Source organism: Chrysochloris asiatica, unplaced genomic scaffold, assembly GCF_000296735.1.
Source record: "Chrysochloris asiatica unplaced genomic scaffold, ChrAsi1.0 scaffold00155, whole genome shotgun sequence".
NCBI classification, from domain to species: Eukaryota; Metazoa; Chordata; class Mammalia; order Afrosoricida; family Chrysochloridae; genus Chrysochloris; species Chrysochloris asiatica.
The window spans coordinates 5,972,686-5,993,322 of NW_006408673.1; the positions used below are offsets into that span (position 1 = coordinate 5,972,686).

The window sequence follows — 20,637 nt, forward strand, 5'->3', positions numbered from 1 at the left end:
TAGAAGAATCAGTGAATTCATGTTTTGGTGTTGGAGAAGAATACTCCATGAACTGCCAGAAGAACAAATAAATCTGTGATGGGAAAAGTATACCAGAATTCTCTTAGAAACTAGGATGGTGAGATTTCATCTTTTATGCTTTGATCACGTTATCAGGAGAGATCAGCTCCTGGAGAAGGGCATCATGCTTGGATGAGTGGAAGGTTGGTGAAAAAGAGGAAGACCCCCAATTAGACGGATTTACACAATCTCATCCAGAATGGATTATATTGTCCACAGGGTCAAAAAGAGTTAAGAACTGACTCGATGGCACCTAACAACAATAACAAATAGACTAAACAAGTTATTCAATCTCTCTTTGCCTCAGTTTCTAAATAGATAGGTATACGCATCAAACAAAAGGCATCATAGATTTGTTAGAATCTATGCATAGCATATAACGAATTCAATAAGCATGGTGTTATTCTTATCATCTTAGAGTTTTAAAGGCGCTCTGAAAAAACTACTTATAGAAATCTCACATTGAAAAACTCAGTTGACAGGAAATATTCTTTGTGAAAGAAGAGGGTAGTAAATTTATCAATCAATCTACAAGTATGTATTGAGCATGGACTATATGCCTAGTCATGAATTATTGTTGTGAAATGCTACTGAAATCAGTTCCCACTCTCAGTGACACTCTCTGTACAACAGAAATAAATACTGCTGGGTTTTATGCCGTATTCACAATTGTTGCTATGTTTGAGCCAATTGTTGCAAACACTGTTTCAACTCATTGTGTTGAGAATCTTTCTCTTTTTTGTTGGTTGGTTGGCAAGGTATAGTATTCCAAATTCCCTGTCATAAACTAGTGAGTACTTCCTATTCTACATCAGTTTCTTGAAACATTTCAATTGGGATGCTGTCAATTCCTGGAATCTTGTTCTTTGCTAATGGCTTAAGCATAGCTTGAACTTCTTTCTTCAATACCACTGGTTCTTGGTCATATGCTGCTTCCTAAACTCACTGAATGTCTACCTATTCTTTTTGATACTGTGATTCTGTGTACTTCTTCCATCTTCTTTTGAAGATTTTTGCATAGTTTAATATTTTGCCCGTATAATTCCTCAATATTACAACTAGAGGCTTGAATTCTTTTTTCGGTTCTTTCAGTTTGAGAAATGCTGAATTTGTTCTTCCCTCTTGGTTTTCTAACTTCAGAAATTAATTTCACATTTCATTATAATGCTTTACTTTGTCTTCTTGAGCCAGTACAAAAAATAAAATGATACCTGGCTCTGGTTAATTTTCCAAATTTGTAAGTTAATAGGAGGTGAAGAGTACATGGATGATGTGGGGTGTTGCAACAAAAACTAAAATATGTATTAAAATGAGATTGATGATAACAGGAATATCAAGTCAGGTAAAGGAGAGCCTTCTGTGCCATATCTGAAGACAGATTCAAGAAAGCTAACTTGGAAATACTCATACTTTAGATTTAGGATTTGTGAAAAACAAAGGTGACTAGTTATGGTTTTAAGGATTTTAAAGAATAATGTCAATTAATGACAGCCTGCTTTACTCTACTCGCTAAGTAAAACTAAGGAACTAGAATATAAGTGTGTGTATCAGTAAATTACTAAATCACTGAAAGGTTTCTCTCCTTCCTTCCTTCCTTCCTTCCTTCCTTCCTCCCTCCTTCCTTCCTTCCTTCCAGTATTTACTGAATACCTACTATATAGTAAGTAGTGTAAAGTGCTGGGAGTAAGAGTATACTTAGATTAGGATCATATCTGGTTTGATGAGAAAAAAAATTTTTTGTAGATAACCCCAAAATAAAAGTAACCAAGCTATTTTACTAGCATTTTTTTCTTCTTCTTTTTTTTTTTTAATCTAGGTTACTTTCTCATTACAACCTAAAGTATTTTATACTTTAAAGAGTGTAGATTTAAATATATTTTATATGTATTCTAAAACTCCACTCTGAAAATGCAGGCCACTTAAAGCATACAGAAAGAGGAATTTTGTGAACCCAAAATAAGAATTAGCAAAACACTATTCTAGAGCTGCACAAGAGTCCATAGTTTTTAAAAATATCCTAACAACTTTGTTAGATATTGACAATAACACTGAACAATTAATCTTGGTGTAAAAAAGGGAAAGAAAGGATAATTTAGGAGTACCTCTCCGGGCTGCGAACTGCAAGTTCAGCAGTTCAAAACTACCAGCTGTTCTGCGGGAGAAAGATAAGGCTTTCTGCTCCCGTAAAGATTTACAGCCTCAGAAACCCTGTACAGGGTTGCTATGAGTCGGAACCGACTCCACAGCACATAACAACAACTAGGTCTGTCGGTCTGTAATAACCTCAACAAGACAATCCAAGATTTACTTTGTTGTTGTTGTTAAGTGCCGTCAAGTCGGTTCCGACCCATAGCGACCCTGTACAGGGTTTCCGAGGGTGTAAATCCTTACGGGAGTAGAAAGCCTCATCTTTCTCCCGCGGAGCGGCTGGTAGTTTCGAACCGCTGACCTTAAGGTTCGCAGCCCGATTCGTAACCACTACGCTACCAGTTATTCAAAATCTTCCCACATCTCAGTTTCCTTCTCAATAAAACGATAGGCACCACAGGCAAATGCACTAGAGTGCAAAGTCAATTTGAACCGCAAAGTAGGCAGGTCAAGCTTACTAGTAGTGCCTCAGAAACCCTAACAGGGTTGCTATGAGTCAGAACCAACTCCACGGCACTAACAACAACAACAACATCTCAAAAGTTGTGTGGACATAGGAGTTAATATAGGTAAAGCTTGTTGTTGTTAGGTGCCATCGAGTTGGTACTGACTCATAGAGACCTTATGCACAGCAGAATGAAACACTGCCTGATCCTGGGCCAGCCTCACTACTGTTGCCACACTTGAGTCCATTGATGCTGCCACTTGGCCAATCCATCTCTTGGCACAGAATAAATGCTTTATACATTCTATTATTATCAAACCATCTTTCCAATATCTGACTAGTGAACAATAAACCCTGGACAAAAGTAAGCAATAGTTCTAAAAACAGAGACTGTTTAAAAATTGCACAATATAGAGCTAAGTAGAAAGTCAGAGAATTGTGTTACAATAGAATCCTAAAAAAAGGTTTAAGAAATATGAGGTGAAGCAGAGGTCACAATCATTCTGCTCTTATTTTTAAATAAACTTAAAAAAAAAATTGTATCTTACAAAATCTAGATAACTTCCAGCCACTTTCCATTATCCTAATACAAGTGATATTAACAAGGAAGAGTACACTTCGTGGGATACAGAATCTGGAGCTCCATCAATGGTTTGTTCTGCTTGCATAAGTCACAACTGATTGGCCACAGTCCCTGTGGGCATGCCATTTCATCCAGACTGGACGGTTCATTAGTCATAATTACTATAACTGTACAGCAGAGACTGCAGTTTTATCTCATCATACATCTTTGATCAAGCTGCTTCAAATTCTGCTTCATCAGCATATGAAGTTACATTATTGGAGCTTTTTATTTTCCAATCGGTGATTAACACAGATAATGCTTTTTATCAAAACATGTATTTGGTCTTCACATTTCCTAGTCAGGGACTGGATCTGACCATCATTTGACCTCTGATATTTTAAAACCACCTAAACACCATGAATCACCAATTGAAATCCAGAATGCTGCAGAGAAAATTACACAAAGAGAAGAACTGACCTGTGTTAAAAGCATAAGATGATTGCACTTATCTAAATTGAGACTAACCATATTTGCAGCAGCTTCTCATTAAACATTAAATCGCACACCCGAAGAACACATCATACATATTTATTGTTTTGCACCGTCACTTTCAAAACACTCATGCCACAATTAGTGTTTCCCTAAAACTACAAGCTACATAAAGAAATTTCCCATGAAGCTTGAAGACAAAAGTAATACAGAGGATTGCTGATGAAACTTAAAGAACAGAAGGATAATAGATTTCACCAAACACTAAAGCATAACACACTTTAGAAAGGAAAATGTTGCCAAAACATGGTTCACATGTAAAACAGTGAACGAAATTGATGTGTCAGGAAATCTTTCCATCTAAGTTCTTTTGGAGAACAATAGGGGCCTAAACGGCCTGCCTCACTATTTTCTGTCTCACTATTTTCATGTGCAAAGTGTCCCCACTGTAGGCTGCAAGAACAATCATAATGGACAGTTACACGCAGGCACTGAGGCTGCAAAAATCCCAGAGTAATTAGTGTTGTCTGAATGCAATGACATCTGTGTTCTCATGGTTCTCGAGACATGTCAGGCCAATAAGATGTATATGAAAAAATATGACAAGCATTGCAAATGCCCTTCTGAAAGGACTTACACATTGGGGAAAAGCTGAAGAAATAACACATGTCATCTTCTTTTTGTAAACAATATATTTAAGATTAAAAGATCTAAAAAGATCTTTGGAGGCATTCATTCTCTTTTGGTAACTACAACACATTTATTCAGAATACAGCAATGTGGTATGAAAAAAAACCTGCTGCAAGTTTGCCTCTTTAAAACTTTCTCCACACATGGGCTTCTGTGCAGTGGGCAATATCTGTAAATAACAAAATAGGGAGCACATCTTGTTAACATTCCTTTCTGAGTGTGTATCTTGCTCTCTTTTTTTAAACATTTTAATTAAAAAAAAAATAGTACTTCTCAATACTGGACATAAAAGAGATTCAAAGTTGTAATTAAATGGCTTTGAACTATATTTGCATTTAATAATAATAAAAAAGTCTTTGTTGAAGGATACCTAAGGTTTTTGCTTACTAGTGCCTGTTCCTTGAATCTTCTCTTTCTGGGCTATGGCTGTATGTTTGAGCATGCACTTGCTCCGAGAAAGACATTAGTCATCATTAACAGAAGCACTGACACCAAATCTAAGTGCCTCTCCACAATGACCAAGTGGCAATCATCTTTCTCTTACACTGTCACTGCTGATTAGGGTTTTCTTTCATGAAAATTTAATTTGTCCCCATTTCTGCAGCTTTTTTTTTTCCTTTCCTGAAAAAACACAGTACTAAGAAAAGATTGCAAATGTAGTAAAATAAGCTGTGCCTGTAACATGGCTAACAATACAGAGATTTAGATTCCCAGATAAACCAGATAAATAATTTACCTAAGCCAACAGATAACATAATAGATCAGTAAACAACAAAGGAAAAGAGATGGGTATAAAAGGAATCCTGCTATAAGATTCAGTAAGCCTCAAAAAGTGACTAATTCAAGTGATCAGAATAAGACTTCCCCAAATATATTAATTATATAATCTCAAAGCTTCTTTAAAACTAAGATAACGCACCTCAATTGTAGTTTATTTTTACTACATTTTTATTTCATATTCTCGATCTTCTTGTAAAAGGAGATGGGTAGTCACAAAGACATGTCACTACAAATTTTTTCAATAGACAAACAAAAATGATTCATGTAGCAATGCAGGGTACTCTGCAGCTAAATGATACTACAGCTTCAAACTCTGGTTCTGCACAATATCACAGTGTTAAACAAGATCTCTTAGCAATAACTTATTTAAGGAAGTTTCAAAAAACATTTACTTTTCTGCTTTATTTCAATTTGTTTAAAGTTGTTTTTTTTTTTTAAATAAGCAATGTGATGGTTTGCAAGGATCCTAGTACAGCTTAAATTCCTACTTTTACTTATAAATATTATCCTCTCTTATATAACTTACACTATGTAAAAAAAAAAAAAAAATGACTGGTTTAAATTTAAAACAAGTCTATTTTTTGTCCCTTAGAACAAGTGTAGTTTTATGTCAAAACTTTTACACTTTTGTGTTTAAGTGAACATAAATTGTATCTATCTTTAAATGTAAATCTCCATATGAAATGCTTTCAAAATTAAAAATCAGTAATACTTCTTTTCAAATTCAGAAGCAACTATAATTCATCAAAATTTAATCATTAAATGTTCCTTCTGACTATTTTATTGTGAAAAGTAATATAAAATGAATTTGAAGGTCAAATAGCAACTGCTTAGTGGCTAATACATCATATTTACAAATGGTTCAAGTCCCTTCACCCTCTCATTTAAAAGTTGATCTACAGTTAAAATATTTAAGAGGTTAAGAACCTAAATCAATTTTAAGAAGCAATTTCTAATAGCTGAACTTGCATAACAGAATATTCTTGCTTAAATAAAAAGATAACACAAAATGAAAACAAAAATATACCATAATAACCATTTATTTACCCTTACAGAGGAGGTTTGCAAATGATTGGCTCATCTCTAATTTTATTTCTTAACTAAGGAAGTTTACTTCTTAAATTCTCAAAAGTAAATTCTGACTTTCAATCTGCAAAGACTACTTCAAATCAAAACTTCAAAAAGTTACAGTACAATTACTCTAGTACATGTTCAAGCAAAGAAGTTTGGCTCTATAACTTCCACCTCTCAACCTAAGCCTCCAAGCCACTTGTCAGTTAAAGGTTGGGCAATTTATTGACCGCCTCTGGATGCATACTGTCAGTGCTGAAGGAAATATGAGGGTGGGTTGTCGCTACTGTTCTGGAGCTCATTGATAATGACATACCTGCTTCTGTCACCCATTACCCATACTACAAACTACTTAGACCTAACTGAAAAATCAATAGTCTACTTGCACTGGTTCCTGTGGCTGCCTCCTTTGATTGTCAGCTCCTGTCTAGGGTCAGCACTTACATGAAAGGGGCTGTGACTGCCTGATGCTTTCAGGACAACCTAACGATATGAAACTAGCCAACAGAACAGTAAATTCTGTCTCCCTGCCCTCCTCATCAATTAGGCTTTGACTAGGCTTGCCTGTAGAAATCTGACCTTTTAAGTTTAGGTGAATATGGACTAGCTGAACACACCATTGCCCTCAGCACTGAGCCAGGAAATCCACTGACAGGTTAAACAAAACAGAAGGTTGTAACTGTCATAATTTGCATTGCACTTTCACGCCAACAAGGGTGTTATCAGTAGGGGCAAGCCCTGGAACACACAACTCCAGCACCCTTAAGCCATGCTACTCATAAATTTTAAAGTGAAGTGAGATAAAACATAAATTCACAAATAGCAATGTATTTCTCATCTCTTAGTCTTTTAGGTTTACACTTCGCAAACTCGCAGTGTCCATCAACAACTTTCTTCGGTGGTCACCTGGCAATGCGTTGCATTAATGAAGAACTTCCAATGAACACAGTACTGAAGCAAAAACAACTCAATTGTCCAATTTAAAACTATTTTTGAGAGAGTTTATAATACAGCAGACTGACTGATTCATTGATTCATATCTAAAATAATTAGGTCTCAATATGTTATTTTTCCTTGCCTCACACCTCCTTTCCTAAAAAAAAAAAAAAAAAAAACACACACACAAAAAAATAGCTGTAAGCGTAACCTAAATAATAAGTTATCATGTCATAAGTGAAAGGAGGTGCTGAAATTATTTCCTACCATGCTACTCTGATATAGCATCTTTTAAAGTTTGAGGGAAAACTAAGAACATCTGTAAAATAAGAGATGTTAACACTTTTATGCTTGTCAGATGAAAACAAATGAAAAGTATGAGAAAGTAGTACCAAACTTTCCTTTCATTAGTGACTCAAGTCTTGAGAACAATTTTCCTGCTTAGGATCTATTATTCTTTAACATAATACGAGCATGGTATTACCATAGCTGCTATAGCAATGTTATTTCTCTAATAAGAAAACTGTGTGTTTCCATTTTGTTTTTGTTTTTTTCCCTAAGTTTCAAGAACTAATATGAGGGGGCTTCAAAAAGTTCATGGGAAATAGAATTAAAATACAACAGAATTTTCCCACAAACTTTTGAATCCCCCCGATATTTACAGAATATCCAATCTTAATGAAAATACCATAAACATTGAATTCTCAATCAACATTTGAGAATACAGCACACCTGTCAACATTTAAAAACACAACACAATTGTCAATCTTGTGTACATCTGAAAACACATTCTTTTCTTTAACTATACAAGAATATAATGTTAGCTCATATTGTTAAGATTCAATCTTATTAGGCAACAATGTGTACACTTTTAGAATTTCTCCCAAGTTGCTCCAATGTATAATCTCTTTTTTTTCCCCTAAATCTAGCATACAGACTGTATTCATCAGTATGCTATTCTTTTCGATGATTTTTTTCATGCTACCTTAGATAACCACTGAAAGTCTAAACTATTCTAGAAGAATTCTGATTTGAAGTAAACTAATAATGCTATCATTTTAAAGTAAACTAATAATGCTAAACTTTTGATCATGTTAAGTAGAAAATTCTAGACTCTTGTATCCTTAAAAGATGAAAGAGATTACCTTGTTCAAACCCCTCATTTTACAAATGAGAAAGCAGTGGGCAGCAATAGTGACTTCCTCATGGTCACCCAAGTAGTTTAGATAGGCCAAGAGGAAAACTCAGGGCCTTTTATTTTCTAGAACGACCATCTCTTTGGTACTCTCATATTGCCTTCCTTTACCTAAACACTCAATCTACAGAACAATAACGACCTTATATATTTTTGAACGCATACATTTGTGTCATTCACTTTTAAATGATGCAATAATTTATATAATGTTTTAACTAATTTGCAGAAAAGATTAGGCAGTTTGTAGAGTCTGCAAATTGAGTGTTAGAAGGACCTAATAGAGGATCTAATAATTAAGTATGGTTGAAACCTCTTACGGATCTAATAAGATGATTTGTGTGTACCTATCTGATAGCTAAGTAAAAGGGCATGGATAGTGTCTGGTACCTTCAAACAAATCATTTGGAAATGGTCATAGTTATAGATCAAAGATTATTTTTTACTTTATCTAGGTTGACTTACACCTACTAACCCAGATTTGGTGTACAGACAAAACAAGTCAGAAAATAAGAGAATGACTCTTTAAGGATCCAAAGATGATAAGGGAAGATAGAAAGGGAAAACTCAGAAAAGAAACAGACTGGCAGAACCTTGATATCCATAGGCCAAAGCAGCTGTTTTATATCCTAGCTATTTCAGATGGTTAAAGGAAAAGTTTCCATTCCTTAGATCATCAAATATTATTTCAATTATACTACACAGATGTCTTCTATACATAGATCTGAAACAGTAAAGGATTTTTTTTTTTTTTTTGGAGGGGTGGGAGGAGGATGCATGGAGGGTCTGTTTAAGTACTACATGAAATCAGAGAAACCTCTGCACGCATCACTTTTACTCTAATTCACAAGGTTTGAACGAAATAGGCTAGATATTTACCATTTCAATGAAAAATAATACAGTCTACTAAAAATTCCCTGTAATTTTAAGAGAAGATTGATACCAAATTAACGTTAGCAATAATAGCATAGAATGCTGTAGACCCCAATATATTTTAAAATAAGCTAAGATGTTTTAAATTGCTAGTTTTACTAATATACAGTAAAAATATACTTAATATGATACATTTTATTGACAATTTTAAATATAGGTCTATAAAATATTTCGTATGACATGAAATACAGAATGTACTGCTAAATCTTATACTTTGAACAAGTACGGCTCAGTTCACTGGTAGGTTAGAACAAAGAGTTCACTGAATTACAAAAGACAAAATCACAGTTGAAAATCCAAATGAACCAGTTAACTTCAAAAAATAAAGGTGTCTCTCTAACATAATCTCCATCCATAATCTCAGTCACCAGTTTCATAAATGTCTGCCACTGAACACAAGAGAAAACAGAAATAGGAGTGGCTCTAAAGTCCCAAGAAATATATTCAGAATAATGTGGGTCAACCATATCATCTTCATAAACAAAAGTTCTAATACCACTAAATCATAAAATTCACATTTGGTTTTCTTTAGCATCAAATTCAATATTGACCAATAATGATTTTCCTGTCTATTTTATGAAAGATTAAAGACTAGTGAAATTTGTTTTTCAAGATGAAAGAGATTCAAATAGTAACTCACAAATTATGCAAGTATTGTTGTTGTTAAATGCCAGGCGAATCAGTTCCAACTCATTGCGGCCCTGTACAGAGTTTCTGAGAACCACTCCTTGTGTAGTTAAGAGTTGACTCGACTAAAAATACTCTTTAATCCACTGAAATTTATAGTGACTTATGGAAGCCAAAGTTAGTTGGGAGGTGAAATTTATATTTACCTCAAATTATGATTCTAAATTCAAAGTTGTTCTGAAACATCCAGAAAAACTGTTTAGCTGCATAAGGAATAAAACAATGTAATTGCTACAAATAAAATATGTATCAATCTAAAATTAGATAAAGCCAAATGATTTTCTGGGTAAAGACAAAAGACACCTACCAAAGTACATACAGTTGTTTTTCAACTTAGGAAAAAAAAAAAAATACATACTTTGTATTTTCAATTTTCTCATGCTACCAAAATATTAAAAGAATTACACTTTAATACTGCTCCTGCTACTGTGTACCATCGAGTCAGACCCTGTATAGAAGGTTTTCGAGACTGTAAATCTCTATGGGATCAGAAAGCTCATCTTATTCCCATGGAGTGGTTGGTAGATTCAAACTGCTAATCTTGCGGCTAGCAGTCCAAGGCATAACCCACTACGCTACCAGGGTTCCTTGTACTTTAATAATAAAATAGCTTATTAAGGTAAACATCAATGTTAAGTGCCGTGGAGTCGGTTCTGACTCACAGTGACCTTGTATGGTGTTTCTGAGGAACATAGCTGGTGAGTTTGAATTGCTGATCCAGTTCGAAGTCCAGTGCTGATCCTATAGTGCCGTACCAGGAGTCCCAAACATCAATAACCATATATATTATCCAAAATAATGCAAACAAGTTTATAATAGCCACAAAATATTGCAAATGAAAATTACTTTTTAAAAGCTCTATGTTTTCAAAACAGTTTCACAGGTTTAATATGTTACTGCTTTTACCTAACAGAATACTTACTATCTTAACTTCAAACTTCAAAAAGAACTATAGCCTTGGGTTATAATACGAGAGATCACAAGGTTTATTAAAGAAAACAACACTATTTTGTGAGAAGAAAAATAATTTGCTTCTGTAGTGCCTGATCATTTAAATTCACAGGCAATACTGTGAAATGATACATTTCAGTGCAGTGCAATGACTCCTAGTGCATACAGTGAAATACAGTACAATGAAATGAGTCCTGGTTTGGCACTGTAATCAATGGATTGTTACTCGAAAGGTCACGGGTTCAAACCCACCAGTCACTCTCAGAAACACAATATAGAATCACTATGAGTTGGAGCGGACTTGATGACACTTAGAAACAACAACAGTGAACTGATCAAGGTAAACATTAAATTACTGGTTATTCTAGGTTGATTCTAGAATAATAAGCATCAATAGTTTAGAAGCAATCTTTATGAAATGTCGAAGCATTGGAAAATCTGATCTTTGACACAGAATGAAATGTAGTTTTACTTTGACTTTCAATTTGGATAGGTAAAATCCTGATCACTGTTTTTGTTATACTTTCTTACAGATGTTTTGATATAATTACTTCAGTAAAATTCCATCAATTATACACAAAACAAACTGCATTTGTGCTATTTATTTTTCTTTTTGTTTTACTGGAATAGTTTTTAAGTCCAAGATTTTTACTAGTGTTTTATTCCTCCATTTTTATTTTGGTCTTTTACTGGAATAAGATTTAGTTTCTTAGGAATCAAACATTCTTATAAATATGTTAAATTATTAGGTACATTAAGAATTCAAAATTTAGTAATTGCATAAATGTTTCAAAGTTAGTGACACAAAACATGCAGGTAGACTTCTGGTCCTTTGTTTCACATTAATTTTTCAATGCTTTTAAAATGTTTTCCTGGAAAGTAAAATCATATAATCTAAAATGTGTGTACTCTTTAGTAAAGCTTATTGAAATAGCATATACTATTTCTACAGATAAGTCTGTAAAATAGGAAATGCACCAAATTAAACTCCATAAACACATTTCCAAGGAAAGATCAGCAAAAAATACAACAGTTTAAAGACTCTGTATTCTCTGAAAATGTAAACAGGATTATAACTGTCAGATGTACAGAAGCACTGACTTCAGTCATTAGCTGGGTTTTGCTTCTGAGAAACACAACATGAACTACTGAGTCATTTCTTTTCAAATCCATACATTCCCTGCAGCAGTTCAAGTTTCATCAGCAGTACAGGAATGTATAAAAATGACAGGCAAAGGGCATTACTTCTTTTTTTCTCCCATATTGTTTTCCTATAAATGGGAAGACAGGGTTCTTTCTCAGAGCACTTAAGCTGAGACTTTTTATGCCAATTGCTGAGGAAAAAATATAACCGATTCGCTACACAATTGAATGTTTACTTCTTCTCATGATAATTTTGAGAAAAGCAAGTAATATATTATTTTAGAATGCAATATTTTAGGGTTAGTATTTAGCTTAATTAACCACTGGTCTTTAATCACAAGTTATTTTCAGCTTTTTAAATTTAGTCTCTTCATCCTATCATCACCTTATTTTTGCATCATTTAGTTTACATAATGCCCAGAATAAAAAGGTCCTGAAATTAAAATATGCTAATTTATTTAGAAATTATCATATTTGTTTAAATAGCTTTTTTTTTTTTTTTTTTAAGTTTCTGTAACTCCTATGTTTCACTACAAGGGAAAAAATTCAATTAACAAACAAGTTTATCTAATCATGAATAAATAAGAATAGGTTGTTATTTGTAATCTGACTACTTCTCTGGACCTTAAACAATCACATTTCTCAAAAGCTAATATAGTAATTTGCTATAGTTTAACTCAAAGTATTTAAAGAATTAGGAATTTTCAGACTAAAGTGTTACAGTTACACATATTCCATAATAATCAAAATCATGTTCATCTTAGTATTATCTTACTATTAACAACGACATCCTCATAAAACAGTCTTAATATAATGTGGTGAAGGTAAAGCCTAGACACGTCTGAAGGAATGACTTCATACAGCCCAAAATAAAATCAAAACAGCCTGACAGTCCTCCTTCCCTTTCAGGAAGGCACCATAGCTAGCCCAATATCACAGTTCTGGGCAGAAGCATGCTGATGTTGGCACTGCCTAAACCAAACAAACAAGATGTTTAACAGTCAAATAAAATGTCCTGCAGCCTCCCTAATGAATTTGTCAAGGACCATCAGATTTCGCTCCCCCTCCTTTGCCTCATTAACTCAAGTATGATGAGACGGATTATAACAAGAGAATACAGATCAATCGGTCTGAAGACTTCAAGTGGCTTTTAGCCTCCAGAGTTTCTCGCTCTCACTTGGTCTCCTTTAATAGAATACGGTATCTCCTGCAGAAGGGGCTGCCACTTCGTTTTAATACACCATCAAGGAGCTGCTGATGGACTTCTATACTAACATACATAAAAGCAGAGGTGACAGGGGCTCTTCAATTACAGCCTCCTCAGATACCGTTTCCCCCTTCAATTATTCAACCAGAGGAAGAGCGGATCCGCAAACACACAGCTGAAGCTGTTCTTAGAGCAGAGGCGAAAAAGGAGCAAGGGGGAGGGGGAGTAGGGGGGGAAGGCAGGCTGGGGAAACCAGAAAGAGGGAGCATTATTTGCTGGAAGTGTTTAAGTTTATTGTTCGAATGATGTTTCTAATTAGTAGCAGGGCAATAAATTAAAGTCGCCTTTGTTTAACTGATTTATTATTTACTACAGCATCTACCTTACACAGGGAAAATTAATAATGAATAGTTTTTAAATCAAAATATTTGTAACATTTTATCATCCCTCAGTCTCTTTATGGAAAACTGGCAAAACTGGAGGATAAGGTTGCGATGAAATTTGGCCGTGCTTCACAGAGCTTGGGTTAGAGGAGGAATGGGGTCTCCGGCCAGAGGTGGTGACAAGGAAACCCGCGCAGCCTGGGCTGCCAAACCCGAGCAGGGAAGGTGCGTGTAGAGAGGGCCCCCAAAGCCTTTCCGCCGACATCACGCAGGAACCGTGAGAATGGATAAACTGCCCGGTAGCCTTAGGGCTGTATGCAATCACTCACTCCCAGGAGCATCGTGGGCTGGTCCTGTCCACGCCTGAGGCCTCAGCCGCTCGCCGGCCAGAGGCAAACGAGAAGCAGCCACCTCGAGGTTCCCGGAGGGAAAGCTCTGCACCCTCTAGCCCCGCCATCAGTCTCCGCCCAGTAACTGCCCTCGACAGAAACTGCTAAGGATTCTCTCCCCGCGGGCCAGACAACTTCCTGCAACAAAGTGCCCCTCTTGCCCAGTAATATTTCCCAGAGTATGTGACCGCACGGGAAATAACCCCGTTACCCACAGGCTCCGGGCTCCCCACTCGAGCAAATCCCGAGGGCGCCGCAACTCCTCTCGATTCTTCAGCCGCGAAACGTTCCGGGACCCGTACTGATTCCCGCAAGAAACCCAAGTCCCTGCCTTTCCTAAGAAATTGTCTTCAACTGAGTCCTAGAGAGTCACAAACTTACTTTGACTATTCTTCCCAACCCCTTGCCACTGAAGTTCCTATCCTAAACAATAATTCCGTCTTCATTAAACAATACTTAAATATATATAACACATATATATATATATATATATATTTAAGTATTGTTTAAAGCCAACTAGTTCTTCAAAAAGGGCCTTTGAGGCAAGAAGACGAAGCACTGGTGTTCTGCGCCACAGACACAAGAAAGAACGAAGGGCCCCAAGTGTCTGACATCAAGTAAATGGAGAAGGATAAACTTTTCTTATGCAACTGATTTCAGACTCACCTGGTCCGCAAGCGCAAGCCTAGACCTCGCAAAGGCTTCTCATGTCTTTCCAAAATTGGGTGTTGTAAAACCAAGTCTTTGCGGAAACGGCTTCACCCATACTTACACCTATCTCATAACCCAGAGCTGGAAGATAACCCCCCAAATAAAAATTAATCCCGTCTACCGACATGTCTTAAAAATAAGACTCAGAATTCAAACACTTTAAATTCAAACATAAACCTTCAATATTAAAATACCGGTCAGAAAGACTACAATGGGCACATCTTGCAAAGATAATGCATATACGAAACACACACGTCTGAGTTTCATTGAAATGCCAAGGGAGGGAAACCATCTGTATAATCAATAACAGGGTTGTTATAGATTTTTGCAGTAGTTAAGTCTTTTAAAAGCCAAGAATCAATTGTGAAAATAAAATCATTTTATAAGTGAAACTCTATACTACCAGAGAAAATAGTAAAAATTTTATTTATAACATTAACATTTTAAGAAAACTTTGAAAGCAGGTTCACATATGCTTCCATTTTAAATTTATTTCAAAACTAACTTAATAGCTTATTTAAGTTTAAAAGTATATCTTAACCAAATTCGATCATACATAAATTTACACCCTTCCTCACAACTTATGTAACTTTACGTAACAATAAGATAATGGCCTTAAATATATCTGAATCTTAATTATGAAATAATTATAAAATAAGGCACTTGGACAATGTTTTCCCTGCCCCTGTTTCCAAATTACTGAAATTACATCGAAATCACTGAAAGGAGATTTATGATTATAAACCCTTTTTCTAGATCCACTCCACCCCCCACTGGTACACATACATATACAGTACAACAATCATTCTGGCTCTAGGCAACAATGGGATAAGAGGGAAAGGGGAAGAGGGACACTTTGTAGGAGAAACCCTAGGTACTTTCCAAGATCCTCCCATTTGCCTTTAAGCCAAAGTGATTTTTGTGAAAGAGTTTGCACACCTCTTTCCTACAGTGAACTTCCAAATAAGTGAATCTTTCTGAACCACATTGCTACTCTCCCTGGTTTTCCAGCCATCTCCAAGAGAGTTTCATCTATATAGACTTTCTCTTTTCTTCCTTACAATTGATAAGAGAGGAGGATAAAGAAGAGGCGGCTGTGAAATGTGTGCAAGCATTTGGCTTGTATCATCTCCTCCTATTTTCTTATTTCTCTCTTTGCCCCCTTTCTTTATCATGTGCAGCGGTGACTGCTACCGTCCGCCAAGCGTGCCTGTCTTCTCTCTGGGATTGGCTAAAGCACTGACAGCTCGGATAGCGATTGTAGGAACTGAAGCTCCACCTCCCTCATGATGGCCCTGGGACCATTCATAAACTAAATAACTCCAGGAAACAGCAAGACAGAGAGTGAGTGAGAGAGAGGAAGAGAGAGAGAGATTGAAGGGAAAGACGGAAGGGACGTCGCAGGGGAGGAGGGAAAGTCGACTCAGAAAGTGGAATCTGTATAAGCAACCTAGAGGGGGAGGAGAAGAAAACCCTGAATCTTTACAACTACAACCCAGATGCAACGCAAGCAACGACTTCGTCGCATTAAAGGAGATTTTGTGAAGGGGAAAATTATAAATTACGAAGCAGAAATGAGTATCAAACAACTTTCAGAGGTTTGCACCTAAAGAAGGAAAAGAAGAACCCATTACAAACAAGCCCAGTCCAGACAACGGCTCCAGGAGGAAAGAGGAAAACCTCTACAGCACGACCCCCCAGAGAAGAGACGAGATCAACACGCTGAGAGCTTGGGGCGCCGACAAACCTCCGAGTGTACCACGGACTTGCACTTCTCAGCTCTCAGGATATTAATTACACCCTTCACCTTTCATTTAGGTGAGGGTGAAGAAGAAGATACTCACCTACACAGAGTCCAACCAGTGTGGAAGAGAAGTTTAAGAATGAACCACTGAATGTTTCGCTTTTATCTTTAAATTTACTTTGGCACTTAAGAGATCCGATTGTCAGATTTCTGGACAATCACGTCCACCGAATGCAACAATCAGGTCTAACCCCCTGGTAACCTGATTTTTTTTTTTTTTTCCTACCCTTCATCTGTCACACTGCAACATCCTCATTTTACATATAAACAGAAAACAAAAAGTACCAGCAGGTACTTTTCTTTTTCAAAGATCGCCTTTTTTCTTATTTTCCAGAGAAGAAAAGAGCTTTCAAGAGGCTGAGCCTGGCAACAATTGCTTCTTCGACTGGTCTACCCAGGTGGAAGGCAAGAGTGAAAGTGGGGCATAGGGGGAGCGCACCACCTCTTTTGCAAGCCGCTGGGCCACCACCCGTGTGTGAGCCTTGGATCCCTCAACGTATTGTGAGACGCCGGTGTATAGCCCGGACCTGTGCCCCAATATGATCGCCGCTCAGGCCAAGCTGGTTTACCAGCTCAATAAATACTACACTGAGCGCTGTCAGGCGCGCAAGGCGGCCATCGCTAAGACCATCCGAGAAGTCTGTAAGGTAGTCTCGGACGTGCTAAAGGAAGTGGAGGTGCAGGAGCCTCGCTTCATCAGTTCCCTGAGCGAGATCGATGCCCGCTATGAGGGGCTGGAGGTCATCTCGCCCACCGAATTTGAGGTGGTGCTGTACCTAAATCAGATGGGCGTCTTCAACTTCGTGGATGACGGCTCCTTGCCTGGCTGTGCGGTGCTCAAATTGAGCGATGGGCGGAAGCGGAGCATGTCTCTCTGGGTTGAGTTCATCACAGCGTCCGGCTACCTCTCTGCGCGCAAGATTCGCTCGCGTTTCCAAACGCTAGTGGCACAGGCAGTGGACAAGTGCAGCTATCGGGATGTGGTGAAGATGATCGCTGATACCAGCGAGGTCAAGTTACGCATCCGAGAGCGTTACGTGGTGCAGATCACTCCTGCGTTCAAGTGCACCGGGATCTGGCCTCGCAGCGCAGCTCAGTGGCCTATGCCCCACATCCCCTGGCCTGGCCCCAATCGGGTGGCGGAGGTCAAGGCCGAAGGATTCAACTTGCTCTCCAAGGAGTGCTACTCGCTGACAGGCAAACAGAGCTCGGCAGAGAGTGACGCCTGGGTGCTACAGTTCGGAGAGGCGGAAAACCGCCTGCTGATGGGTGGCTGTCGAAACAAGTGTCTCTCGGTGCTGAAGACTCTGAGGGACCGCCACCTGGAGCTGCCCGGCCAGCCACTCAACAATTACCACATGAAGACGCTGCTGCTGTATGAGTGCGAGAAACACCCGCGGGAAACGGACTGGGACGAGGCGTGCCTCGGCGACCGGCTCAATGGGATCTTGCTGCAGCTCATCTCTTGCCTGCAATGCCGCCGTTGCCCTCACTACTTTCTGCCCAACCTCGACCTCTTTCAGGGCAAACCTCATTCGGCCCTGGAGAGTGCTGCCAAGCAGACCTGGAGGTTAGCCAGGGAGATTCTCACCAATCCCAAAAGCCTGGACAAACTATAGGATGCTGGAGGGTTGCTTGAAAAGCACCACTAACCTGCACCCTCTTGCATACACACAATACACACAACTCAGCGACAAACATCGGAAACTTCGGACACAAACTTTTACTTAAGCCACCTGAAAGAAGCATGAACCAGGCAGAAGAGCTTCGTTAATTAATAAAGCAAACAAAAAGAGGGCGAAAGAACAAACAAAAAATGTTTCACATTCTTGCACAAAAGTAATCGTTTTTCTTCCAAACAATGTGAATTTAAAAGGTCACACAAAAGAAGCAATCGGGCTTTACCACCACAAAATGAAACCCAAGGTACATTTTCAAATCATTGTATAGTAGTTTTCCCCCCTCTGTTCTTCTTTTCCCTCTTCTCTATCTCTATTCCTTTCTCCCTCTCTTGTTCGCTCTCTCTCTAATTTTCTCTCTCTCCTTTCTTTTTGTTTTTGGTTGCCTGGATGTGTCACCAAGTGAAAAAAAATTATTTAACTATATGTAAAATTTCTTGTTTAAAAACAGATTTACTGATGTTAAATGTATCTCAGTGCCAATGTCAGATTGTGCCCTTCCCTCTATTGCACCTCTACCCTCACCTTAACCAGTCTTGTTGAAAACAGTAATAAAAATATTACTTTAACTTTACATTGGCTGTTTTGTGGATTGTTCTTATATGAAGGCAGGTGAAATCACAGTAATCATTTGCAATGAAGAGATGTTAAACTTGAGGAACTGAAGCGTAAAAAGCTTCTATTGAAACTCTGATTTGGAAATCTTACAAATGTCCATTTTTTACATTTGACCATAAAATTTCACAACAAAATCCCTACTATCTAGAAAAATATAATTGTACCCAACTATAATATATACTTGTTTTGTGGATTTTAAGCTTAAAAGTAATATTTCACACCTGCAAAAAAGAAACTAGTATGAAAGAATAGAATTCTGTTCCAACTTTTGAAATATAAATAAAAACTATTTTACATTAAAAATTAAGAGATTTACATTCTTATATCCTAAATCTAAAAATTCAATCTGAGTCTGATAATGGAAAGGAAATGTTTAGGGGTCTTTTTATGAATAGTTAATACTTTTAACCATTTGTTCCATTTAAACTTTAATTGATAAAAATTAAGAAAGCCCCACCAACAAAAGAAGTTACTGCAAGTATTCCTACCCACCTACATGGTGATGATGTGAACCCATATTTTTAAATTACTTCAACTATTATCTTTTTTTAAAAAACACATTTCAAGAATTCTGAAAATTTTAGGTGCAATTCAGACACAAAAAATATATATCTGTACCATTTTTATGACCAAAGAAAACTGCCGTTTCAAGAATTTACAAATAATAAAACTACCTTCCCCTTCCCTTTCTGCTTTACTGAAGTGACAACCAATGCACACATTTCCAGTTTAACAAAGGTTTCTTCTTAAGGCAAGAATATAACTGATGAGAAAATTAAACATTAAAAGCACCCCAAATGAACTGTGTTGTGTTCTTCACATTGAAGGCAACTACATATGCCATCTGACATGCTAATAAAGAGGCACAGGTACAGAATGTATGTCAGCTCTTACCCTTTAATATTTAAAATGTATTCTTTGAAGTTAGCACAGTTTCTTAATTTATTGAGAAAATACATTAATGAGAGCTGTAGGAAAAAATGTTCTGAAAAGTAGTTATAGAGCAGAGAAAGTTTGAGAGGGGGGAGGAGGTACAAGAGAGATGAGCTCCAGGATAACAGAGAAGGATGAAAAACAAGGAAACTACTGAGGCACTGAAACCTACTTCACTAGACAAAACAGGCTTAAGTTGTAAGAATACTATTCCCTGGTAAAAGAGGTTTAGTGGTAGAAATATAACTTTGACCTTATCATTTCTGAATCATCTCTATTCTTCCATTCAATATTACTTATATCTATTTTTCAAATCTCTTATCCTATAGGTGTAAAATAAGCTCACCATAATAATACTAAGTGGTTCAGCCAAACATACTAGTTTGTTTTGCTTGTTTTTTTTTTAAATAACAAAAACATATTTACTCTCTAGGGAAAATGTTTTGATTCTTAACAGCATTTTCAAATAAATCAGTAGGCAATTACATTTATAAATGAAATTATCTAAGGGTAAAGTGTTTAGTTTAAAAGATAAAAACAGCATCTTACAATGATCTCTTTTTTTAACTCACAAAAGTATTACATCATTAGACACAAATCTCCCTGCAACTGTCTCAGAAAAAGTTTTTAAGTCTTGAGAATGCTGAAGAGAAACAAAAATTCAGTATCTTCTTTTCATCCTTATTTAATTTAGTGCAGATACCATTAAATTACAACAACAACAAAAATACTGAAACAACAAAAATTTCCTCATTTACAAACTAAACAAAGCACTATAGTTTATACAAACATTTTCAAAATATATAATAATAATACTTGGTTG

General features: G+C 36.8%; 2 protein-coding genes across 3 annotated transcripts in view; one reads left to right on the forward strand and one right to left on the reverse strand.

Annotated features, from left to right (window-relative positions):
• LRBA (LPS-responsive vesicle trafficking, beach and anchor containing) overlaps nucleotides 1-20,637 on the reverse strand; it is a 944,588-nt gene that overhangs the window by 389,696 nt on the left and 534,255 nt on the right. The window lies entirely within an intron of this gene.
• On the forward strand, nucleotides 17,124-18,231 carry MAB21L2 (mab-21-like 2 (C. elegans)). Its single transcript, XM_006870874.1, has one exon. The coding sequence runs from the start codon at nucleotides 17,124-17,126 to the stop codon at nucleotides 18,201-18,203; it is 1,080 nt and encodes a 359-aa protein (XP_006870936.1). The 3' UTR covers nucleotides 18,204-18,231.